The sequence below is a fragment of the Elgaria multicarinata genome, chromosome 2, assembly GCF_023053635.1.
Source record: "Elgaria multicarinata webbii isolate HBS135686 ecotype San Diego chromosome 2, rElgMul1.1.pri, whole genome shotgun sequence".
NCBI classification, from domain to species: Eukaryota; Metazoa; Chordata; class Lepidosauria; order Squamata; family Anguidae; genus Elgaria; species Elgaria multicarinata.
This window is the reverse complement of record NC_086172.1, coordinates 85,679,665-85,706,447: the sequence shown is the minus strand read 5'-3', so window position 1 is coordinate 85,706,447 and position 26,783 is coordinate 85,679,665. Positions and strand designations below refer to the sequence as shown.

General features: G+C 40.2%; 1 protein-coding gene across 2 annotated transcripts in view; it reads right to left on the bottom strand.

Annotated features, from left to right (window-relative positions):
- The window catches only part of LRRC56 (leucine rich repeat containing 56), a 52,836-nt gene that overhangs the window by 8,360 nt on the left and 17,693 nt on the right, over window positions 1-26,783 (bottom strand). The window contains exons 3-8 of one of the 2 annotated variants that reach the window (XM_063117081.1): window positions 21,048-21,135; window positions 17,395-17,455; window positions 7,032-7,128; window positions 6,426-6,623; window positions 2,532-2,709; window positions 1,455-1,658 (exon numbers count right to left, since the gene is read on the bottom strand). In XM_063117081.1, coding sequence (XP_062973151.1) covers window positions 1,455-1,658; window positions 2,532-2,709; window positions 6,426-6,623; window positions 7,032-7,128; window positions 17,395-17,455; window positions 21,048-21,135 — 826 coding nt within the window. Of the gene's footprint in view, window positions 1-1,454; window positions 1,659-2,531; window positions 2,710-6,425; window positions 6,624-7,031; window positions 7,129-17,394; window positions 17,456-21,047; window positions 21,136-26,783 lie in introns of those variants that run through there. The other variant, XM_063117082.1, reaches the window with a different exon arrangement.

Genomic DNA, 26,783 nt, shown 5'->3' with positions numbered 1-26,783 from the left:
GAGCAGAACTATTATTTTCCATGACCTGGGCACTTTGCTTCTGTTAATGCAGCCTAAGATTGCATTCATGTTTTAAGCAGATACATCACAGCATTGGCTCATATTCAGTTCATGATCCACTAAGACACCTAGATCCTGTTGCCAAGCCAGGTCTCCCTCATCCTCTACTCATGCCTTTAATTTTCCGTACAGAGCATTTACATTTATTTTGGTTTAATTTCATGTTGTTAGTTTCAGACCAATGTTCCAGCCTGTCAAAATTCTTTTGAAACTTGATTCTGTCTTCTATGGCGTTGACTATCCCTACTAGCTTTGAGATCTTCTAAAAAACCCTTCTACAAAATGCTGAACAGCACAAGGCCTAGCACATATGGTTGCTCAACCAGCTGTTGATCAACCTAACCATAGTAGCGCTCAACCTACATTTTGCCATTTTGTCAACAAGTATATCATAGAAAACCTTGTCAAGTACTTTGCTGAAATCAAGATAGACTGTGTCTATGGCATTCCCAAACCTCTTTCCTGTACCAATACATTCAGACTGCTTATATGCAATGATACAGATACTCGTTGACTTTCCATATCTAGAAAAAGGAGAAAGAATGCTCCATCATCCCTTGTGTCCATTCACTCATACTTTTAAAGAGGTTTGGGAATAGGAAGTGGGCAAGAATAGTGTAAGTTGTTATTTTTATTATTATTTATTGACACGTATATACCATCTTAGGGCACAATCTCATCAGATTGTTGCTTGCTAGACAAAAGCCTCTGATCTCGGAGGCTTCCGAGTACCAAGTGCCCTGCCAGGCTGCTGCCAGCAGGGCAGGAGGAGCAATGGAGGCCATTTTCACCTCCCTGTCATCTTCCCCCCCCTCCCCAGAGGTACCTCTGAGTCTATCTAGTGGAGGCACACTGTTGCGGGTGGCACCAGGGCTGGAGAAGCATAGGATTTCTCGTATCCTGGCTTCTTCCCTTGGATCCCTGCCCACTACAACAACCTCTTTTTGACCTCTAGAAGTCCTCCAAAGCCAATTTTACAACTTTGGAAAGCATGGTTCTTTCTGTGGCAGGTGCGAGGGAACAGTGCAGGGGAGAGAGATCAGCTTATGTTGCCCATTTCCTGAGCTTGGAGGAGTGTCTTCGGCTTCGAGAAGAGAACTCTGATAAATTCTATGGCCCTGAGATGTTCTCCAGGGAACATAGGATTGCTCTCCCCTTTGCTAATAAATCATCAAGGCTGCACACAGCAGTTTAAAGCAATACAATCTTAACACAATAAAAGTAAGATCATTAAAAATAGTATTTATTTTATTTTTTATTTTATTACATTTTTATACCGCCCAATAGCCGAAGCTCTCTGGGCGGTTCACAAAAAAGATTAGTAAAAGATTATAACGTTAAAACTACATAATTTAAAAGACTGAATTAAAAAGATGTGTGGCTTCATGCATTACCATGGGTCAAGTCACTGGCATCATCTTCAGGCAATAGCTCATCACAGACGGTAGACTCCAGGAGGGTGCTACAACCGGAAATCAAATGAGCGCTGGGAGGTTTCTGTGCAGTCTGAGGTCTGGAAGCTAATAAGAACTGTGTTGTGGAAGGTCTCAAGGCAGAGCAGGGCCTTGTTGCTATGGTTCCTGAATGAGAATCTAAACCTAAGGAGGGGAGATGATATAGTGAGATATTGCAACATAGAACATGCTAGATTGTTTGGCTTATCAAAGTAGCAACACCATCATTGATATTTCAAACCAAAATAAAGGTAGCTTAGCAGAGACCTATGGTCTCTCTAAAGTTTTCCTGAGAACATCAGGTCATTAAGTCCTGAATGGAATGAGAGACAAAAGGTTTTTTGAAATAAATACAGTGATTACCCAGCTCTGAGAATTTTCAGGATGCAATGAACTTCACCACAAGCCATATCATCAGTGGGCTGCAAGCATTTATCAAGGAGCCAGTGTCATACACAGTTCCTGCTATGGTCCCCAAAGTCATCTCAAGGTAGAATTAGGCTGGAACAAGATGCGACAACCTGCATCTTCAAATGTCGGTTTGCTGTTGAGCAGCTGAAAAGTGGGGTGGGCAGTTTTCAAGTGGTGAAGCGAGAGGTGGAGGAACGCTGAAACCTTCTATTGCTTGCTGCTCCCTCCCCATCCACAAATACTTTTCGCTTGGCAAAGATTAGAGAAAGGAAGCTGGGGGAGGCAGGGGCAAAGAGGAAGAGTTCTGCACTCTCGTACCTCTGCCACATCTCTACATCAAGAGGACCACACATGTCCCTCTCTGCCTTACAGCAGTGCGGCTCATCCCAAGTATGAGGAACTGGTTTTGCTGCTGCTGCATCTAGTTCTATCCTGATGCTCCTTCTCTGCAAAAGCAAATGACTGCCCATTCTTATTCCTGATAATCTGGCCTGCCACAGGTGTGTGTAAGAGTCCGTGTAGGTATGTATGTACACGTTTCCCTCCCCCACAACTTTAGGACTTTATCACTAGTAAAAATGTACTTCGCCAAATAATTTAGCATACCTGAACCCAAAGCCTCTTCTACTAAACTGCCTTCTTTGATTGAGTCCTTGACAATGAGCCAATCCTTGTTCATCTTGCATGGGAAAGGGAGAGCAGTTTGGTCTGCTGGTATTTCATCCAAACATTTTAAATGAGGAATGAGTTTCTTCACTTCAGCTCTGTAATTGTAGCCTGGAACCTGGGGAAAAAGTACCAAAACAGAAAATTCCTGAGGGCAGTCATTTAACCGCAGGAAATAATCCTGAGAAATAGGTATGAAGCACATTGATACACCAGCATTAAATACAATAAAATAAGTGCAAGGTAGCAAAATATTTCCACTTCCTTATTTTCCTGTATGAGATTAACACTTCTTCCTCTCATGATGAATAAAACAGCTGAACCAAGCACAATTTTGTTACATATGTATCAAACATTCAACCCAAACATAAAGTATTAATTCCAGCTTCATCCTGCCCATTTAACTATTAGTAATCAGATACTGGGGGTGTATCCAATGTTAATCTTTCTTAGAGTAGACCCATTAAAATGAATTGAGACTAAAGTTAGTCATGACTAATATAAGTCCCATTCATTTAGTAGATCTACTCTAAGTAGGACTAACATTGGATACAACCCAATATTACTAAATCAACTGTCCCACTGTGTGTACTTTTATATACACACAAATCACTGCTGTGCTTTGGAGACATACAATGCCCTCCATCTACCTGGCCTGCAGGTAGTTGATACTGTTGACATTATCTTATGTCTACAGCTTCTCTCCCCATCCTCAGGCTATTGCCATGCCCTTAGACTCTTCCTGTTCATCACTACACTGGATTATTGCTTAAACTTAAACTTTGCTTCATGCTCTGATTAGCTCATTCATCTAAAGGGAGGGAGGGCAAAGGGTAGAGTGTGATCTACTATTAGGTCTCTTGACGATTGTAGCAAATTGGCAAGAGTTTCTGGCTCTCAATTGTTTGACAATAGCAACTAAATGGTGTTTCTTTTTCTAAGAACTAAACAGAGCAGGTATGTGGGCTTGATCCAGACTGACACTGTGATGGGGGCAAAGGGTTAAATCCTCTCACCACAACCACTTACTAAACAAAAACACCAAACAATCACACAACCGCATTATCACATGTAGCTTGGTCCTAAAATTGGTTGGGGGGGAAACAAGAAATCTTGCAGGAGCACCAAGAGTGGATTTGTGAGCAAAAGGACTGTTCTGATCAGTTCTGATACTGAACAAATTCCAGGTGCACATGTACTTAGCAACACCCTGTTACTTAATTTTAAGTGCATGCCTGTTGATCTCCTGCTCTGTCCTACCCTGCCGCCATCCCCACCATTATTTTGCACTTGGCTCTGGTTGGTAGTCTTAGGGGTTCTAGTAAAAAGACAAAGTAGATCCTGCAGTCCTGACCTAGACTAGTGGAGTTCCCTCTTATTGTCTTCCCTGCATGACATTTTCTTGCACCTTAAGACACAGGGACCTATTTAGCAACTAATGGATTAACTACCAGCACTCTTCCTATTAACCCATTCCTGTGTAAGCTGGGGTACAAGCAAAGGGATCCTTGACATCCTTCTCTTTGGTGTGAATAGTAGCAGAGGCTTCGCCAGTGTTCTGTTCCTCCTTTATGCATGTCATTGTACTGACTCCTGGGCCTCAGCCAAGACACAGGCGAAGTGGAAGCAGCTTGGGTACACAAGGGCAGGGCTCTGCAAAGCCTCCTCTACTGTTCATTTCAGAGGCGAGAGGGTCAGAGTTCTTTTCTTATGATTCATCTTGAGTGGGAGAAATGACCAAACTACAAAACGAGACATCCTTGAGATCAGACGCTAGGCTACAGCCAGATGAGATGCCCCTAGAGGTTGGAGGGCTCAAGATCCAAGCATTAGAAATGGTTGTGCTTGAAACAGCCTTTGCACTGTGAGATCTCTGGGCAAATGCAGCAGCGCCTTTTGGTTCTGTATATAAGGCCTAGCAACCAACTGGTGCAACAGAAAATTCTAATACAAGTAACAGCAGCAGTAAATATATGCAACTGGATTTTTTTTAATGAACTATAAATTGTCACTCCATGTGGGGGCATTGTTTATCTGTATAATGTTAAAGAAGCTGACTAATTTTCAGCCAATATTCTTTCCCACAAGAAGCACAGGAGACAAAATCATCTGCTCACGTAGTGCATGTACTTTGCATGATGGATAAGCTATAGTATTCCAGACTGCAATGCTGTCCTGGTTGAGAGGTGCATCACATTACATATACACATGCAGTGCTACTGCAACAACAGCTGTGACAGAGACCTCCACATTTATCATTAGGTTGTTGCTTTTGGTTTAGATGTCAGGAAGGGATGAGCTCATCTGGAAATCAAATTACACTGAGCAAACAGACAGCCTGTAGAGAGAGCAGTAAATTTAGTTGAATCAGTACATGTAATTTTAATTTCATTTTTTTTATTTTTACATGGAAGTGGCTGCTCAGAGTTAGTGGCTGTAATATTTAGCTGATGTCTATAAATATACTTGTACTTCTTCCATGTTAAAGACACTATGGGAATATGAAGTGAGGCAAAAATATTTTTGTTTACCTAGGGAGTTTAATTTCTTGTGAGTTGATTCTATTGATTACTACTGATTGCTTTATTGTATTTTTGTTATGATAACACCACCCTGAAAGCTTAAAAGGCTGAAAGGTGATATAAAAATGTTTTAAATAAACAAAGTAAACATGTCCACATTGAGAGCTCTCCCAGTTTCTACGGCTGTTAAGCTTACGACTGCAGGCCAGGCTTTGACTTCATTAGCTTAACTTTACTAAATAAAATCTTGTCATAATTTTACTGCACAAGACAAATGTTATTTATTGATTGATGAAAATACTTTGAAATGGGGCCGTGCTGTATTTTGAATGAATAGTTTCTGAAAACCACTCAAAGACAGCCCCATGCAGAGCACTTCACAATAATCCAGTCTGGAAGTTGCTAAAGCATGAATGCCCATGGCTAGGCTCATTAGGGCAAATGAATTGAAGCTGATGAAAAGGCCTCAGGGCCACAGTTACCACCTGAGCATTCAAGAGCAATGATAAATCCAGGAGAACCCCTAAGTGACAAACTTTAATCAGAGGGAGTACAACCCAAGGCAACACAGGCTATACACCCAGCCCCATATCAGCAGAACCTTCAACTAACACTACTTTAGTAACTCCATTCTGTATAAGTTATATTTCAGTTTTTTCATCCACTGCTTCACTGATGTTAGACACCACTTCACTGTCACAAGTGCAATACAATACACGATTGCCCACATAGGAGAGGAGCACATCCCAGTTGTGCATGCAGAAAGGCTCTACTTATTTTCCGGCACAGCAGTGCGCCACATGACATTGCAAACTGTCTTTGAGGCACTTGAGAATTCCAGAAGTGGCTTGCAATGACGCACAAGAGGGCCACTGTGTTAAAAATGAAGAACATTTGCATGGATACCGAGTTCTGAACTGCAGCCACCAACAATGGTGTTTCAAAGAGTAGTGGTCATTCTTAAAATACAACATAGGCAGACATTTTCTACTTCTTACTCAAACAACCTCATACAAAGTTAAATCCCACTGATTTCTATGGAACTTACTTCCAAACAACTGTGCTTTGAATTCTACAGTACTCAATCTTTCAAATGCTTATTAAAATCCCAGGTTCTCTTCAGCTTAATGGATTTAAGTGTGAGTCATCTGGTCTAGTTCACACTAGCGATGTGAGTCATTTGGTCTAGTTCACACTAGTGATATTCATCTAGAGTGAGTAGTAGTTGCCCCTGGGAAAGCATGCTGTGTTAAACCTGCTTAGATAAAGATAAAGTTGCACATTCTGTGATGAAATCTGAACACACACACACCTCTGAAGATTGTGGGCTTGGCTTCAAGCAAATAAGGTTTCCTTCCACTGTAAGAGTAGACAGTTTCGTACAGAGCCCCAAATACTGAATCTGACTCAGGTCCTCAATGTTGTTTCCTTCTAGGTCTAGAATCTCAAGATGCTCCAACTGGCCCACTTGACCTAGGTCAGCGATATTGTTGTAGGCTACGTAGAGTTCCTAAAGGAAATCAAGGGACCTTATCAATGTTAAGTTCTAACCATGGTACATTAAGCAACAAAACTGAATTAATGGCTTCCATATTATTATTATTATTATTTTTAAAATTGTACAACGTTATATTTTTAGATCACCTAAGTTTTGAATTCTCAAGAGCCATATTTCACATGCATAATACATGATAAATTATGATGGCGATCCTTTTTATGTACAACACATGGCAGTTTTATCTGAATCAGACCTAAAATTAATATTTAATTAGATCTAGTATCATATATATATATATAAGATACGAAGCATCAACTTGATGCCCAACTCCCTTCAAAAGGCTATTAAGAAGTGCAAAGAAGCTGAACATTAAGTAAACATGTCAACTTTGGGAACATGTCAAATCCCTGATTGTCCTACCTTTAAAGAGCAGCAGGAAGAGATCCCATCTAAATCTGGAAGACCACAGCGAGCCATCCACAGGACCTGGAGATGAGACAGGGCTGTTCCAAGATCCCTTAAAAGAACAAAAGTTGAGACTTTGAAGGCCACATTTAGCAATTACTTTTCACACTAGCTCACTTGTGTTTAAGAGCTCAAAACAAGTGAAGAGTGTAACACAGGAGAAGGAAACACAAAGAAAACGTACTTCAGCTTCTGTGAGCAAGTGATTACCAGCACAATCCTATGCACAATTATTTAGAAACAATTCCCACTGTGTTCAATGGGGCTTACTCCCTGGTGTGTTTAGGGCTGTAGCCTAAAATAAACTGCCTCAGAGTAGTGAACACTCACTAGTAATGTCCCAGAATTCAATATTCGACACTGCAAAATTCCTGTTTTTACACACAGGCTTCCACAATATATACATGAACTCCAGTTATCTAATTTGGTGACACTTCTTAAAAACAAGGGGGAAAGTATGGTGCAACACAGAGAGACATTTTAAAGATGATGATGATGATGATGATGATGATGAAGAAGAAGAATTAATTCAATAAATCCTTGATTTACAACCACTGAGAATAGATCAATTCAAGCCAAAAAAAATTGGATAGATACCAGGAGAAGTCTCCCTTTGGCTTCACCAGCATAAACCTAAAGTAATTCCAGATGTCATGTCAATGACCCTAGCTCTCCGCCCTTTGCAAGAAAGAAAATCTCCTCTTTAACTAACAGGGATTGCAGCAAAGAATTTGAGGATCACATGTTCACATACGCTCCTTTTTCAAACACAGATTATTCTCCTGCTCCCTCCACACACTAGAGAAAGGATCGAAGGGGTTCCTCACAGGATTCCAATGTAAGGCTCCTCCTCTCTTGGCATGTTGCTCCAGCACTGGGCACACTCTAAAGCACTAGGCCATTAATATCAAGCCAATGCCTTCTATACCTCATCTTAAAGTGTGCAGTAACCTGGTCCTCCCCAGGCCAAGCTACTCAAAGCAAGAACAGGATGCAAATCTATTCTGAGGTCACACTTGGAATAGCATGTACAGTTCTGGCCACCACACTTAAAAAGGATAATGTAGAGCCAGAAAAGGTGCAGGAAAGGGTAACTAAAATGACCAAGAGACTTCAGCAACTCCTCTTTGAGAAAAGGTTACAGTGATCGGGTTTGGACGATCCAGTAGAGGTTGTTGGGTGGGTGAGAAACCACTGTGCTGTGCTTAGAGATGTGACGGCCTGGAAGAAAAACCAGGAAAATATTAGGGGAGAATGAATGGTTTCCCCCCAGTTTTTTCTGAAGACTTTTTTGATTATTTAAAAAAAAATGGAAAAAATGAAGAAAATTGGATTGTGGAATGTTTTATTTTAGCATGATGAATAAAATGTTTAAGACAAGGTATTCAGATATTTACTTTTCCAAATTATTTCTAAAAACTATGTACAGTATCAGATTATTACAATTTCTATGCACCAAGGACAAGCAAGACCTAGACTACAACTCTCAAATGGAAGAGCAAGAAGCATTTCTGCCTCTAGGGGGCACTGCCATTGAAGCAGATAGTGATAGCTATAGCTCAGAAAATGAGTCTGATTAAATTTCATGCACATTCATTGAATCTTGGTCCCCCCTTTTACTCAGTACTTTTTATGGGAATGGGTGCTTTATGTCTGCTTGACACTGTGGAGGACTAGCAGAGAAATAAATAATTTTCTTTCTTTCTAATGTTGATGGTTTCCTCTGTTGTTGGTTTTAATTATTTTTTTGCCTGCTCCTCATAAACTGGCAAAACCAAAGAGGTCCCCTTACAGTTTAGGTGTTCCTAACAGTTCAGGAGCTTGTAGCTCCATTTGTTATCAAAAAAAGTAAAAGAAGTAAAAAAGTAAATTCAATTTGTAATACTTGTTTGAATACACTGTACTTTTAATATACCAAATGTAATAATGTTATGCCAAACCAACTTGGATATAATTACATTTTATGTTCCTAAAGTAACAAAGTAATTTTCAATCTGTAAAAAGTGCTAATATTGCTTTATTTCAATTTTTCCAAAAAAATCTGTTCCCCCCCCACCAACCCTAACCCCCAAGAAAAAAAACTGTTTTCCATGGCTTCAAAATTTCCGGAAATTTTATATCTCTAGCTGTGCTCTGGAGTTTGAATGACATGGCAAACTGCACTGAGTTGTGGGTAATTATGCAAATAGCAGTTGTGCAACCAGCCCCCACAATGGGTTCTTTTGCCCTTGAGATCATCAGAACCCAGCCCATGTCTGGCACTTTTTTGTTTAGAAAAAAGGATAGTAAGGGGAGACATTATATAGCTGTTCAAAACTATGCAGAAAGTAGATAGGGATACATTTTTTCTCCCTCACTCATAGTAGTGGATAATTGTGAAGACTGAATGAACCCCTGGAAAAAGTATCATGGTCCCATATGTCAGCATAATTCTGCCCCCTTGAAATACTGGATCAGAAACAGTAACATATCTAAAAAAAATGTAGCTAGTACTGGATATATTTTCTAGACCCAAGCAATCTTTTTAAAAATGGGATTTTCAAGTTGCAGAAAGATGCAGGGAATGTTTTCCAACTGCTTATTTTCTTCCTAGAATTTGAATCCCAAGAAAAAAGTTCCATAATTACAGTCTGAAAAGAGGTACCTTTGTCAACAGTGTTAGCTTCACAATATTTTGAAGAGAAGACAAGTTTTAGCAAGCTCCCAGAGGGAACAAGTCAAAGGCTAGAAGTTAGAATTCAATATTCTCTTCAGCAAAGAGGCTGATTATATAGCCCAGAACTACAATATGATGAAATGAATTATGTCTGATTATAACTTCAGCAGAAAGAAATTAAATGCAGCAGAGTGGGAATCCTGACGCTGAGAGGATTTCTACAATGCAAGCATCTACAATAATCTCCCAAAGCAAGTTTGCAAAAAAGTGGTATTAAAACATATTCCCAGTGGCTTCTTTCAAAGTTTTAACAACATAAAGAATGGTGGCTTGGATCCAGAAAAGCACCAGCAGAAGAGGGCTGGTTGATTTCCCCAAACTCTCCTCCCACAAAGCCCTCTTCCCCAAAAGACTTGAGGACAGAGGAGGGAAGATCACCTTCCACTAAACTTCTTCTGCAGGCACTTCTCTGGATCCAAGCCTATATATTTTAGAATGCAAGATAATTACAAGTGCCATACGTGCAATTATGGCACTTTAATACACATAAGTACACAGGAAGAAAGGGTAACTTGCTCAGAGCTAAAATTAAAAACAACAACCAGATTCTATACAACTTAAAACACACAGGGCCACTTCATATTAGCCAGCAATCCTAATGTGGGAAGAGACCTAATATCTGAAAGTATCACATGGGAATCCCCCGGGGGTAGCTTAGTATTCTGAACTGACAGATGCTCCCTGCCCAAGGAGGCAATTTTGATCATTTTGGTCAACAGTCATTCATATTCCCATGTGCAGTAAGTTGTTGAGAGTTTTTTCCTCAGCTCATTTAAATTACTGACCATTATCTCATTCTTATTTCAGTGTGTTCTAGAAAATGCATGAAAGAAATATTTCCTTTTAACTTGCTACACATTAATTTATTATTTATTATTATTTATTTGTTACATTTATGTCCCACCTTTTCCTCCAAGGAGCCCAAGGTGGGGTACATGATCCTCCTCCTCTCCATTTTATCCCCATACCAACCCTGTGAGATAGGTTAGGCTGAGAGTCAGCGACTGGCCCAAAGACATCCAATGAGCTTTATCACCAAGTGGGAAGTAGAACCCAGGTCTCACCATTCCCAGTCCAATACTCTAATCACTACACCAGATGAGCTTTCAGTATTATGTCTTTTGGTACTACAATATATTAATCTTTAGATAACGTTGTCCTACCCCTAATCCCAATTTCACAATAGGACCTTCACCCAAATTTGTAACTTCTCCTTTTGGCAATAACTCCTATAAAGTGAATAATATAAAGTATACTAACGATTTATAGACAAATTGGGGTCAACATAAAAAGACACTGTATAAACTCACTTTCAAGCTCCAAAATCTATCGAATGACATTTTGTGAGGATAAAATGGAGCGGAGGAGGAGGATTATGTATGCCGCCTTGAGTTCCTTGGAGGGATATAAATGCAATAAAATAAATAAAAATAAAATAAATAAATAAGTAGTGTCAGTGCATTTACTATCTTTAAGCCACTGCCTCCCTATATATACTTTCTTGTTTAAAAGCAATTGCCCTCTAGTTTAAAGCTATTGCCAAGTGACAGGCAAGAGTGAAAAAAACAACTCTTCATAGATATTGCTCTTGCTGAAGATTATATTCAACTCATTTCTGTAACTGTTTGATGACTCTTTGGACCACTGCTGCCATGGAGACTGATAAGGATGGGCAACTCTCCTGGCAGCTGACTAATTACATTATTATTTCCCAACATGCAATTTTTTGCATTTTCTCAAAGGTGAATGGTAATTGCTCCTTTCTCATTTCTGACTAAATCAATCATTCAGAACCCGTGGGAGCAAAATGTTGCAGGTGCATTTAAAATTGGTTACATATTTAAGTATCTGTTTTCAGTCAAGACAAAATTATTTACCATATTCCATGTTGTAATAGAAATCTGGAGGCTCACAAAGTGAGATTATATTCCTAAATACTGCAGAGAAAAGGGAGGACATGAAATATAAGACAGAGTAGCCATCGCATTGCATAGAAGGGGAAATGAGAAAGATCTCAGATATTCCCTGGAGGAGAAAAGAATCTGCACTACAAAGTCTAACAAAAGTCCCCTCCTTGCCTACTGGAGTCACTGATTATCAGACACCAACCTTCCATAGCTGGCTGAATCAGGGTTGGGTTGTTCACATACTACTAAATCCCTTGGCTCTAAAACTAAATGACTTACTTACATTCTCTGGGTAGTGTCAAAAGCCAGGTCAAATCATCTTGAAATCTGAGACACAATAAAAGGACAGATATAGAAACTATGAAATGAAATAATCCCGTCAAACAGGTCGGCCACTGTTTGTTTGTTTTAAAAAATCTTTTTAGTAGCTGGAACTACTCAGGCAATTTTTAATTTTCTAATTAGGCTGGTGAGTAACGGAATCTCCTCTGAAATCAGATACCGACACAGGCAAGTGCAGGAAGATGTGTGATGAGAATAAGAATTTTTTAAGAACAATAACAACCACCAACAGTTTAGGAAACTAAGTTCAGATCAGCAACTTCCCTGGCAATGAAAGACCGACGCTTTGGAAGCATACTTACTAAGAAGTGAGTCCCCTTGAACTTCGTGGCGCTTACTTCCAAAAAAGCCTGCATAGGGCTGTGGTGTGTCATGGAGAAGGCACCACACTGCTTTTCTACAGAGAACTCAATTTCTGCTAGCCTGAAGATGATGATACTTTTGAACAACCCCAATCATATAATACTAATTCAGACAACCCAATCATCAAAATTAACAATGCCTTAGCAAGATTCAGAAATTTCATCTCAAATTTGAAAGGGCTGATATAATAATGAAAACGATAAGTGGATTTGCTCTCAAAATTTTGAATGCAGTGCAGCATTTTTCACTATTCATGCAGCACGTTCCTATGCGCAAGCCTATTCAGAAGTAACCCTTATTAAATTCAATGGGACTCACTTCCAAGTAAGCACGCATCCTATGCAGTGGTACTTATTTATAAACAAACATACGCAAGCTTACACGGAAATTATTTTACTATGTATAAGAAATACTAGATTTCTTCCCCTACTTTATAATAAAAGCAAACAATTGTGTTCGGCAAAATGTTACACTCTGATCTCTTCCTGGGCTTTCAAAGCTATGCCTAGAACAAATAGATGATCATGTTTATCAAGCATGCCCTTTAATTTTAGCAAAAGGATGAGTATTAGCTAGACCTATTAGCATTTGGTAAAATACTTTCCCTGTTATCTGTCACTACTGAAAACACATCTGTAAAAAAACATCTTTCTCCAGAACCACGTCACAACACTCCAAAGAGTATACTCCTTAAAAAAAATCCCCATGTAAAAAACCATGCTTAAAATGAAAAAGTGTTTGCAATTGCATAATGAAAACCAAAGCGCCATCTCTTGCTTCATTTGCATGATTAGCACTGAACTCCATGAACCCAGGGAATATTGGTCTTACAGATCCTAGCCCACGTAGAAAAGGTTTCCTCCTGGAACCTACAGGCTACATTCTTTGTTACTCTCACCCCCAAGCATTTCCCACATTAGGCCGCCAGACAAATGGCAGCCCCAGAACATTAGCTGCTAAAGCAGTGCAAAGGCCACTCAGAACAAACAGGCAGCTTTGTGATACTTTAAAATGGATAGGCCACTCATCAATTGGGGACAATGGCTTATGCCCAAAGCAGAGCTACATAAGCTGCATCTAATAGAACAGCCCGCCTTTTAAGAAAGTATTTATCTTGGTTTTTACACATATCCTTTTACTCATCCCTGAAATTAGAAAGCAGAAGCAATTAGATTAAAAATTGCGGCTCTTAGCCAGACTAGAACGAATAACCCATTAGCTTTGAAATATAGTCCTTTTTGCCAGAATCATTAGGAAGATAAGTAACATATGTCATCATGGAAGAGTAAAAAATAGTTTTTTAACTTGCTCTCTTCAGAGAATGTTCCATGTTTCTCCCTCAATTATTACTTCATAAATCTGAGATTACTTGGCTGGAGATAGATAGATGGAAGCAATAGAGTAAAAGCCTCATAAAAGAAGTGTAAAGTAGGAAATTAACAAGGACCTAAAGCAATACCTTTTCATCTCATGCTGTGTATATAGTTTCCCACATGACCAGAAAAGAATCAGTGGGCTAACCTCTAGATATTTGAGAAATAAACTGCAGACCCACAGAGTTACATGAAAATACTCACAGGCTTTGATACTGCTGCAATTGGAAAAACAGTGTGGTGTAGTGGCTAAAGTGTTGGACTGGGAGTTGGGAGATCCGGGTTCTAGTTCCCACTCAGCCATAGAAACCCACTGGGTGACTTTGGGCCAGTCACAGACTCTCAGCCCAATCTACCTCACAGGGTTGTTGTTGTGAGGATAAAATGGAGATGAGGAAGATTATGGGTTCCTTGAAGGAAAAAGGCAGGATATAAATGATGATGATGATGATGATGATGATGATGATGATGATGATGATAATAATAATAATAATAATAAGAACAACAACAACAACAACAACAACAACAACAACAACAACAAGGCTTCCCGTCTCACAACTACCAAACCAAAAGGGACTCTCCCACTGAATGCTGTGAGCTGGCTTTGTCTGACCTTAAAATTAACAGGAGATGTCAAAGAACACAATGAATTCAGAAAGCTCTTGTATAGAGTTTCAGAGCTAGATTCACACAACCACTGCCTCTCACATGATGGAAAAGAACAGTTGGTGTGTCTCATATCCATTTTACGCTAGTTTCTTAGGCCTTCTTCTTTGGTGTGCCTGTCAGACATCCTGTTGTCAAGCTCGGCCATAAAGCCCTGCAGCTCACCACATTTAGCAATATGGTCTGGGATTAGTTACTATTACTGAGAAAAATATTATTGTTGTCACTTATAACTGTTCCATTTCCCCCCCCCCCTAAAAAGGTTGTGCATTTTTGCTCTTTCCATGTGGTGTTTTAAGTTATAGAAATAACTGAAAGGATTGATCTGCAAAAGCAGATTCCACTTAATATTGTAAAAGAGTAATACAAACAGCAGCCCTTAGACCCACGCCTTTTTTCATTCCCAGCGCAGTGCCAGAACAACCCAAAGAAAATTAATTGACCTGCTCTTTGGCGAAAACAGCTATGGATCCACTAGGAATTGAAATCACTCAAAATTCAAAGACTACCAGGTGAGCCAGCATTAATGACAAAAGGCTATCACAATTTATTTCTTAAATCCATGGCCTAATGCTCACAAGTGGGGAGCTGCTTCTGGATCTAGGTACCACGTAGGCTATCTGCTGCTGGCAGAGAGCAGAATGGGCCTCACTTGCTCAAAGATGCACAGCCATGAAGTAGTTGCTAGACCTGGCGACTGGCCTGGCAAGCAAGGGCCCTGTAGCACGGAGGGCCTTGCTGCCCTGTTAATCCTGCGGGATGGGATGGTAGCAGCACCGATGGGAAACAGGCAGCACTACAGAGAACCCCAAAAGCAACTGACAGGCCTCCGAAACTGGCTCTCTGCAGAGCCTACTTCCACTGGTACAATCAGCTCTTCCTCTGAACGTTGCCTGATGGGGGTCTGAACCTGACATTGAATACAATTCAGCTGGTGTAGTCTGCACTTCATTCACGGCCTTGCAATTTACACCTCATTTCAGGCCGGGTGAGTGCAAATGGAGATGGAAATAAAACCTGAGACATGAGCAGAAAGGAGGCAAGTTTAAAGGGGGTTGCCCTGGGGGACCATGTCCTTGACCCTCTATTCCTCTCCCCATATTCATGCACATGAAAAAACCCACCACCACACACACACATTTTGGGATCAAATACCCAAATCACACAGACAACCTAAACATGGGTCTGAATGATTGAAAACAAAGGATTAGGCACAAAACGGATTAAGCTACATTAATTTTTAAAATGATACCAGCCCTTGTGGCTGCATCCTGTTTCAGAACTTTGATTTAATGGGTAGCAAATGTGACAGTGCTGGTGCCAAAAATAGTTTTAAGTACTCTGTCCTTCGCCAAGTTATGCTCTTTAAAACGATTTGTACATTGATTGTGATTGAGTAATTTTAGGCTGTTTTATGTAATTTCATCTCTTGTAAATCTCTGTGAGAGTTTTTTGACCGACAAAGTGGGATGGATGTGAAATATAGACTATCAACAAAAAAAACCCAAGCAAACAAGCTACACCCTGGAGTGCTGTCGTTGGGACTTCTCCCCAGGTGGTTAAGTGGAGCGCACGTAACACTATGAATGTATCCTAAGGAGCCACGCCTGCCTTGAGCAGCTGCTTTAAAACTGTTGACGCAACCCTAGCCTAGGAAAGCTGCCAGGCTTTAGTCCCTGCCGTTTGTCCACTCCTTGCAATTTTATTTTACTAATATACAGAAAGAAAAGTTAGCCAAAAGGAAGCCTGGTGTGGCTCCTAGCAGTGCCTCTGTGCCTGCCAACTGATGGAAAGCACTGCCCTGCAGAGTGCAACCAAAGACTGCAACTGGCAGTAGGCAAAACTCTCAGAATCTTATCCATACCTCAATCATTTTTAGGGGATCCCGAGATCGACATGGCTGTGCACTGAAACGAGATCCTGGCACAAGCAGGAAAGGGATTTCTACCATTTTAAATAAACAAAAGAACATATTTATCATAGACCTCAAAGATTTTGCAGAAACTCTAAAGATACGCAAGCAGGGTATATGAAAAGTGCAGACAGCAAAGGTTGTCTATGTGGAGTTTCTACAGGTCTGAAGATGGTACTGCCAAGCTCTTCACATCTCCCTGTCTTCCCCCAGTCTCTTTCCTCCTACATCATCCCATGCATTATTATTCCCCTTCTCCAGACTGCTGTGATTGGTGTCCTCTATCTGTGTAATCCTTGCCAAAAGTTCCACATTCTGGAGGGGAAAATTTGGTAAATGAAAACACACAAATAAAGGAACAAAATTAAAAGAAGACTATTTTTAAGACTATTCGCTCAGTTTACTGTGACTACAGCCTGGGAAGGTTTTTTTCTCACCTGTATACAGACATCTAACCCACCCATGCACCCTGATCATGTTCCTGTTGGGCCCAACAATATGAAAGATAGGAATAATACTTCTGATTGCAGTGGGGTTTAGTGCACAAAGACCCTTTGCAGCAAAACCCAACAGACTAACAAGGCTGCTTGTCTGGAAGGAAGAATTTTGACATTTCTGCTCCAAGGATCAAGCACTAGCTCCCTGTGATTTTGCAAGATGCATTTAACAGGTAAATCACATAACATGAGTTGCACATTTGAAGTCAGGAATGGGGAATATGTGGTCCTCTCAATGTTGCTGGACTGCAACTCCCATTGTTCTCAGCCAGCATAGCCAATGCTGAGGGATGATGGGAGAAGCATCCAACAACATCTGGAGGGCCGCATAGCTGTTTTCAGTGCTTAATTTCTAACTTGTATCATGCAATAGAACAATAGGTCTCCATTAAGCTTTCCCAGTGTGCAGAAGATGAAGATCCAAGTCAACCTCTATGGGTTATAAAGACGTTTTAAAAATGTGCAAGATGGTGCTATGGAGAGAAGGAAGAAGAGGGCAAAAAAGCATCCTGGACTTTACTTTCTGAGTAATAGCTCCTTACCTCACAGATGCAAGCACACTGTTGTTCAGTTTCAGTTGTTTTAGATTAGGGAGATAAGTACCTGTAAGAACAGGAAAGAAAAAGAATAATTTACAGGCTAACGCAGTAGTCTGTGTGTGACCCTCAGGCGTACAATTTCAGTTGTTTTACTACTACAGCTTATATATTTGTTCTCCATAATATTTGGTTGACTCCTGTGGTGCAATATATTTTCTTTTACTTATGCCATATGAAGAACTCATACTAAGACAAGGCTTGCCTGCAATGGATCACAGACAGCCTGACTACATTTTACACTACCAGTAACTGACATTTTACAAGTTATGTTGATAACACCTCCCTATGTCCAACATCTGTTTCTACTGAGTCAAGTTTTTCAGAAAGGAGGTTTGAAAGAGGGATTGCTGCCTGTGGCGTATGCCCTCATCCAGCTTTCACCTATGGTCAAAGAGGTTTCTGTATTTTAAAAAAAACACCTGTTTGATTAGAGACAATAGCAGGCGAAAATTAGTACACCACAAAGCCCCTTTCAAACAACTTCCAACACTCTCAAAGACAGTATCCATCATATGTTTTGTCACTTATGCATCTTATCTCTCTTTCTTTTCAGGCTTATCCACACAATGTCTCTTCTTTATTTTTGAAAGCATTTTCGTCTCTGTAAATAACACACAATCCACACTTTTAAAACAGGATTCCCCATACATTTTTTTACCTGTTAAAGTTTCATGAGTGGCTGTGTTTTCCCTATTGTCATAATACAATGCATCAGCTTTCATGTCAGGAACATCTTGTTCTTGGGTTGTTTGATACAACATGCAAACCTAGAACTCTGCGATGTTGAGGAACAAACAACCCAGGGTTTGAACACAGGGTTTGTTGTTGGGCTAAACAACCCATGATTTGGTGTTACATGCAAACCAGGTCAATATCTGTTAATGTTCTCAAAACTATTGCTTTCATTCATATACACATTTACAAAAATCTGCACAATCAATATCTTAGGAGAAGAAGGGGAACCCAAGGACTCTTTAAACAAGCATGTTTAGATAAGCCATAGAGGCCTCCCCTTACTGTCATTGCTCTGCAATAAGTAATAGTGGTTAGTGCTTCACTACCTAAACTTGAAAACTAATTAACAGTACCACAACTAAAAAAACCTGAAACTTCTTTCATCATCTTGTACAACCTTGTGTCATTTCATAGCAATATCTGTTAACTTTCATTTAGAACAGGGGTGGGCCACATGCATCCTGCCATAGCCAGTTGGGCAGAGCCCCTGATCCCCATCCGCACTGTGGCTGCCCCTAAATACCAGCCATTCTATTGGGAAGCAAGGTGCACAGAAAGGGCACCCCTTGTTTCCAGCAGATTCAGGCTCCCGACGGTCCCCCGAACAGCTGTTTGGCAGACTGTTGGGAGCGCAGTTCTGCTGGGGCACAGGGTGCCCGCTCCCCACATGGGCTGCTTTTGAGCAGAATCGTTGCGTCTGCAGAGAAACATGGCTCACAGGGATGGCTTTCCTCGTGCTGTTTGACAGGCTGCTGGGAGCCCAATTCTGTTGAGGTGTCCCATTTCTCAGCAAAAATCCCCCAGTGGGGGAAGGGTGCAGCTCCTGCATAATTCCAGGTGGGGGGCAAAGTGCTCCCCCTGGAAGCTGCCCACCTGATGATTTAGAACTTAATTTAAATAATTGCCCCTGCATGCATCTGAACTACTAAAATCAATGGATGAGATATCAGGAGAGCAGTAAGGAATAGTGAATGTGTGGGATTCCCATGTAAGCATTCACAGTGCTAATATTTCAACAAAATCATCATCAGCAACTTATTTATATGCTAACTTTCCACAGTAACCCAAGCTTAAAACAGCTTACAGCAACATCAGAACAATTTACCCAATACAGCAACACTTCCAGATAATTGTCTAACGCTTACAAGTCATAACAAGATTTAAATAGGTGCACACATCGGTTAATCAAAACATCTTATATTAATAAATATACACCAACATTAAACAATCTAATAATCATTTATACTAAATCCAAACCAAGGAAGAATTCCAAGGAGGAAAAATCCAAACAGCAAAAATAAGAGCACGAGCAGCAGCATTTGTGGCAGGAGTCATGTAGGGTGCTGCACTCCCTGGCCAGGTGGGAGGAAGGCAGAGAAGTAGGGATCAGGGTCTGCAGGTTTCACTGCTAGATAATCTCTGCCGGTCACTGACAAAGTCATAGCGCACAAACAACTCCAATGAACAAATATAAAGAGACTTGCTTCATATTTGATATTATCTTGTTACTGGTGTTTTAGTAGAATACACACCCAGTGGTGGTATATATTATTGAAGAACCACCAATACCCATCTTCAGCAGAGAGTCCATGCATGTTTGTAGCCAAAACAGTACCACCCGTACACAAGAGGAAAGTATCCACAGACTTAAGGGAACCTTGAGATCTTCAGAAGTGTGAAAAACCTTTAGAAAAGAACATCAGGGGGGAACATCCAAAAATAGTTCAATAAGGCCAGAGTGTGCTTAATGCCCATGGAATACTGACTGACAGTTGAGAGGGGGGGACTGCAGACCAGTGGGAAAATAGAACTGAAAAGAGTAGCTCCACACTGCAACATTTTGTGCAGTGTTTCCACTTGCATATATGAATAGCGATCTCAATTCTCAAAATGCCGTCACTTACGTAGCCAAAACGACACCATCCATACATCTACTCTGAGGTAACAGCAGGCATGGGGCAATGCCAAGGTTGGCAGAAATACAGAATAAAAAATGGGGTGGAACCCATGGGACAGAACCCAAAAAATAGCTCAAAGAAGACTAAATGTTATCAGTAATCATAGGATGCTGACTGACTGTTGGCAGGGGGGGGGGTGGAAAACGGAGAGGAAATGGAATAGAGTATCCTGAACTTAAGCACTCCAGACTGCAACATTCTGTTGCAGGTCCCTACTTGTGTGTTTTCTGTATTATTTTTGGTTCCTCCAATATATAAAATGGGAGTGTAGAAGGTGTCGATTTTGATCTTGCAGTGCTGTTAGCTTTGCCTGTGGAAAATGCAAGTTCAAATCAATGAACAAGTTTCCGAGTAGTTCAATAAGTCTTATGCTGTTGAACAAGTTTGTCCATTGGTGATTACTGTTATGCAAGGTTTACATGAGCCTGTTTTGGGAGAATTACAGGACAAATCAGTTCTAAAAACTGGTATGTCAAATATTTCCCCCTACATATGTATATTTGACAAAGGCTACTTTTCTTTTGTCGGAAACATTCAAGACCACTTTCTGTTGTGTTTCTAACCCAGAGAAGAAGGCAGCCTCAGACATACAATCAACTTAGAGCATCTGCTAGAAGGCAAAAATCAAATAAGTTAAGGGTGCACAGTGGATAACTTGATTTATGACTCTCGCATAAAGAAACCTGGTAGCATTATGAATGACTTTACCAACAATTATTTTCAGACTTACTTTGAATATAATTCCTGTTTTGTCAGCATTCAGAAATTAACACACACATGCACACGCACGCACACGCACACGCACATACACACACAGAGGACTGCTCCATTTGGGGAGCTTCTGTTGCTTAAAATTCTTTTTTTTAACAAAGAGGGTTTCGGTCAGAATCAATTTTTTCTCACCAAAGTTTCCCAAGCTGTTCTCTCTTGTGTCTACACGCATCTCTAGGGCCTTCACTTGCCGCAGATCATCCAGTCCTGTCAGTGTTCTCTGTGACAACAAGCAAAAAGTTAGCATGAAACTTGCTTCCTTTTATTATGGTATTCCATAGTCTCCTCATAATTCAACCCTATGTAAAAAGCTCTCAGAAGGCCCAACGCTTGATTTTTAAGTTCCAGTTCCTGTGCTAAACCTCCATATAGTAGTCAATTTCAACTGTAGTGCTACAGCATCTCAGGAGAAATGCATGCAGTAATACCAAAGGCTATTTTTTAAAAAACAAACACCTGTTCTATAGCCACGCTGTTTGGCTAAAGGCTAGGTTTCCCAGTTCTGACAAGTAGTTGCCAATGCTCAACTTGAGTTGCATTAAAAGACACCAAATCTCTTTACACAGACACATTATCAGCCAGAGGCAGAAAATAGACAAATGTTACTAATTGTTCCTTTTTAGACATCTCGGGGTTGCAGTCAAATCCAATATTAGTGAGAGTTTAAGGCTTTACAGAAATCATAGAACACTTCAACTAGAGTACCATTTGAGATATAATATGAATCCCTAGTAGTCCACATATGCATTCATGTGAGAATTCTGCTCTACAACCCAATATCAGCACACGAAGTTAGAATGCTATTTTAAAAGGCATTGAACAATGAAGTTATTTTTAAACCAAAATATTCCGTTCAAAAAATTAACAAAGTAAAAAATGACTCAGAAGAGAGGGTATATACATGGGGAGGCATCTTTTTGGAAATTTGGAATAAAAAGTGTTGGGATTCATGGCCTGGTTCAGACATCAAGATAAGCCAGATTCCAGAGAAGCCACAGACTCTCAGTCCATGGTTTCTTTATCATGACATCTGAACTGACATCTCCCACAACAAGCCAGTCATAAGCCATGGTTTGCTGTTGTCATTATGACTATGGCTTGTTTGGGTGGGGAGCCAAGCCAGAATTCTTGGTGCAGATGTCATGATAAACCACAGACAGAGAGTCTGTGGTTTGTTTAGCTCGTCCTGTTTTTAGGAGGAGCCAAGTGGGAGTGATTGGAGCACATGCATCAGCATGCCTGCTCAATCCTGGTAAGCCAGGTTTCCCAAAAGCCTGTCATTGTACTGTCCAAAGCAGCCCATTTACTCAGTGTGAGCCAAATTCTATCTTTGTGTAAATGGACAAATCTCAATCCTTGTGTAACTGGGCAAACCTTGGATACCTTTAATGATGCTACATAATACAAGGATTAATAGGAATGAACTAGAACTATTCTTCACTATATAATGACTGGTGAGCTATGTATATTTATGCAGCAGTAAACCAGTTAGATAAAGTACCAAAACTCTTTCTGTCATTGGGCCATATTAACTAAATGGATCATTTCCTTTACAGTGCCCAGTCCAATAGGGTCAAGAGACAAGTAACCATTGTTGCAATCTGCCACTTCCCAAGGAGGTGCTAAAATGATCTCCAAGTTATTTAAAGTTATACTTTTCGATCATAAAATAAAACAAACCTGACAGCTGGAGACTGCTGGAGCACCCAATTCTTTTCCATGGACCTTTGCTATGCCAAACTGCAAAGAGATAGCATGACATAGTACAAAAAGTATGCCCCATTCCACCTGGGGGATTCCTTCATGCTAATGCTATCAGCAGTTGTTTCCAGCTGTTTTGCTTCAGCAAGGGAATCCAAGTAGGCAGAAATGAAATTTTGGGTCTGATTCAATATAAAAGAGCATTTGCCCCTCAGTAGGAATATACTACACTGGCCCTGGGCTGCTTTAAGGCAAAAATATTCAACAATTCAGTCTTCAATCTTCAGAGCAACAAAGTCCTTGAACTCTACAGGGATTCAGCAACTGTATACCTTTCTGTAAAAAGAGGAAAGCTGGTATCTTATTCAATAGAATAAATTTACAGACCTCACAAAGAAACCTTTCAATTTTCTATCTGTCAATTAAGGAGGACAGCTACATTGTACCCTTGATTTGTCATTCCTAGTTTTAGGAGCTGGAACTCCATGCAACTAAAAATCATTGTTTGACAGTAAAAATAAAGGACGTTGTCAACACTGTTGTTGCTTCAAAATCGGCCTGGTGTGGAGGAAAGTTCCATAACTCTAGAGCTGCCACTATGGAAAAAATCTACATCTCATTCTGCTAGATATCAGCAACACAAAATGGAGAAGAGCCTTCAGGTGATCTCAGTGGGTCAGCAAGTTCTCTAAAAGGAACATTTTGTATTTCATGTTGTTCCGTGATTCTTATTTAGGGTGTTTTTTCAATGAAGTGGAAGAATGGCGCTGTGCCATTTTTCTCCTGAAAACTGCCCTCCTGCTGCTTTTACTGCATCTGGAGAAAAGATAGTAACTTCTTCTTCTTCTTCTTCTTCTTCTTCTTCTCTAGTAGGGATAAGAGCAGCAAAGGGGAGAGGTAGAAGAAAAATAGCAGAATGGGGAAAGAATTAAGAAACCCCTTTCGCATGCCAGTCTTCCACTTCAAATGATAGCTTCAGAGGCTGCACTGTTTATTTAAGAAGTCCCAAATAACAATAATTGAGTTACGCATAGCATGCGCTTTCACCCTAAGATATGCAAGAAAGATAAACTCCAAGTGCAATCGTGCTGGAAGTGAAAGCGACTAGGTAGTGCAACTGCTACAGCACAGGACAAAAGGCTGAAAACAGACAGTAGTTGCTAGAGAGATTAAAGTGGTTTAAAAATGCTTTTCATTCCTGTGGTGTACACACATTTCTTTTGTGCCACTGTCAGCTCTGATCAAACAATGCAAAAATCTGTTTAGCAGAAGCAAAAGAGGTGTAAGTGCACACGCCATGAACGGTGACTCATCTTCCAAATCACCATTGATGCTGGGGTGGATGGGTGGGTGATCCTCTCTACACTTGTATGTTCTCAGATGTGCCCGGAGAGGCTGCTGTATTGTATAACAGATTAAAGTCAAATGCTCTGCAGCACTGCAGCAGTTAATCCTAGAGTTTATGAAAGTATAGATTGTGGTTGCTCGATCCCCTCCTCCAGGTAAGAGAACAGATTGTCCAAGTGCACTGCTAGATCCAGTGGGAAGCTCAGATTGCTCACCTAACTTACCTGTGATTTATAATCTCCCCTCATCCCTGCCCACCCTGTTCAATCTAGAATCATAGAATAGTAGAGTTGGAAGGGGCCTCTAAGGCCATCAAGTCCAACACCCCTGCTCAATGCAGAAGATGCAATCTTGCACTGAGAGAGCAAAGCCTGACTTGATCAGACTTAAGAAAAACAAGTTCATCTAATGAATGACTATGTAAGAGAATATTGCTTGAAAGCTAGTCTATCTCCCCAATAATAATTGCTGTTGAGGATAATTTTGGAAGAAAACACACCAATGGTCAGTCACCTATAATCAACAGCAGTAAAACAAATTGCGGAGAGGGGAGGATTGAAATGTTCCTTTTCCAAGACAAGACTTTTCCATGCGCACAACACAACTTTGTTACTGTTGTGCTTTTCATTGTGGTTTAATGTAAGAGTTTTATTATTGTTTTCATCAAGTTTTATTTCTGTAAGTAAACTACTTTTCTTGATATAAAGGTGGGGTTCAAATCCATCAAATAAATAAATAATAAAAGGTGTATGTATAATTGTGCCAAAGCTCTAAAATAAACTGACTACATATGTGGGGACCACATAAGCGTCTCCAGATGTGCATTCACATTATCCATCTTTTAGAGTTCAGCAAATTCATAACTTCTTAGCAACAGTTTTCAAAAAAAGTTGGCTGTTACTACCCATTATACCTGCAAGCAGATGCAGGAACTGGCATTTTCAAGTTGTATTTGTCTTCACTGAAATGAGAGATCATTTTCTAACTGTTACATACATACCCCAGCCAAATGCTAACATTGCTAAACATTTATTTGACCTCAGATCATCAGTTAACAATAGTATACATCTGCATTTTGACAGTGTAATCCTAAACATGTCTACTCAGAAGTAACCCCACTGAGTTCAATGGGATTTACTCCCAGTTATTATTATTATTATTTATTTATTTATTTATATAGCACCATCAATGTACAAGTATGTGTAGGATGGTGACCTAAGCCAGGGGTCGGCACAAGGTAAAGCTTCAGATGTTTATTTATTTTTATTTATTTATTACATTTTTATACCGCCCAATAGCCGAAGCTCTCTGGGCGGTTCACAAAAATTAAAACCATCATAAAACAACCAACAGGTTAAAAGCACAAATACAAAATACAGTATAAAAAGCAATAGATTGTGAACTTTAACTCCCAGAAGCCCCTGCCAGCATTGCCAAAGTCCAAACATCTGAAGACCTACTTTCTGTTCCTGCCAGGCCTGAGCTATTTTTCATGCTGCTAATCCATATTCTATAGTAAACAACTCTCAAGCACATCTTAGTATCATTTGGACCAGCCTTCCCCAATCCGGTGTCCTCCAGATGTGTTACACTGCAACTGCCATCATTCCCCGCCAAGATGGCCATGCTTACTGAGAATGACGGGAATTGCAATCCAACACATCTGGAGGGCACCAAGTTTAGAAAGGCTGATTTAGACAGAGCAAAGGTCTAAACCAGACATGTACAGAGGTCCATCAGCAGCAATAAGAAACAGACCTGTGTAAGCCAGAACAGCTAGCTAAAGAGAATACACAAATATACAAGAATTTACAGCCAGGGTAGAATAGGGCAGGAGAGAGGTGCAAATGACATCTTGGCAGTCTAAGAAGGCTGCATGCAGACTACTTCTCAGCTACAGTAAATGCACTCAGAGACTGTCTCAGCTGCTAAGTTGAAATCCATTTGTTGACGTCAAGCCCTCCTTGCTCTGGCATTTACAGTTTGAGTCAAAACCTATGCTTAAGACAGCCAATATAAGATAAACCAGTTAAAAGATTGCACTCCCAATAATCAAATATTTTTCAGAGCCTACGTTTCCTCATTTATCTTTCACCAAACAATATCAATTTAATAGCAATGGACTTATTTAAGCACTTTAAAACCCAGGCAAAAATTTTTATATTTTGCTGAACCTGATTCAGAACAAGCCACTGACTATTTCTGTTATTCCACATATTATTCAGCTATAATGCTGGGCAAACACGCTTTGATTTCTTGCTCTTCTCTCCCCAAGGCCACTCAGCATTCTTTAAATCTCAGCTGCACTGACATCCTGTTGCCATGTTGTGACTCTCAGATTGCATATGTCAAGCTAAACAAATAGAGATTCATCAATGAACCAAGTTCCCCCACCTTCTTTCCATAAAACTTCCATCAGTTGTCTGGCATGTTTTACACTTGTTCACTCTGTCTGCGGCCTCCCTGTCAAATTAATTTACCTTTACTATTCAAACGTGATCTTCTGCCAAGAAAGAAAGAAAGAAAAGTGATTCAATAAAGATCTAAATGGCAGATACAGGTCCCACATTATTTTTCCTTACAGATTATCACATAGCACAGTTAAGTGCACATCTCCAGCTTCCACAGCAAGCTAGCAAAGCCATTACTTCTATCATCATGGGCAGGGCAGGGGGGAATCTAAAATCCAATAGCCACCATTTACTGAAAATCAGTAATCCAACTACTTCAAGCTAGCCTTGAGCAAAAACATAATTTACAAATATTCTAGTATATAAATCCAAATACAACATTCAAATTCTTTGTACTAATGAATCAAAA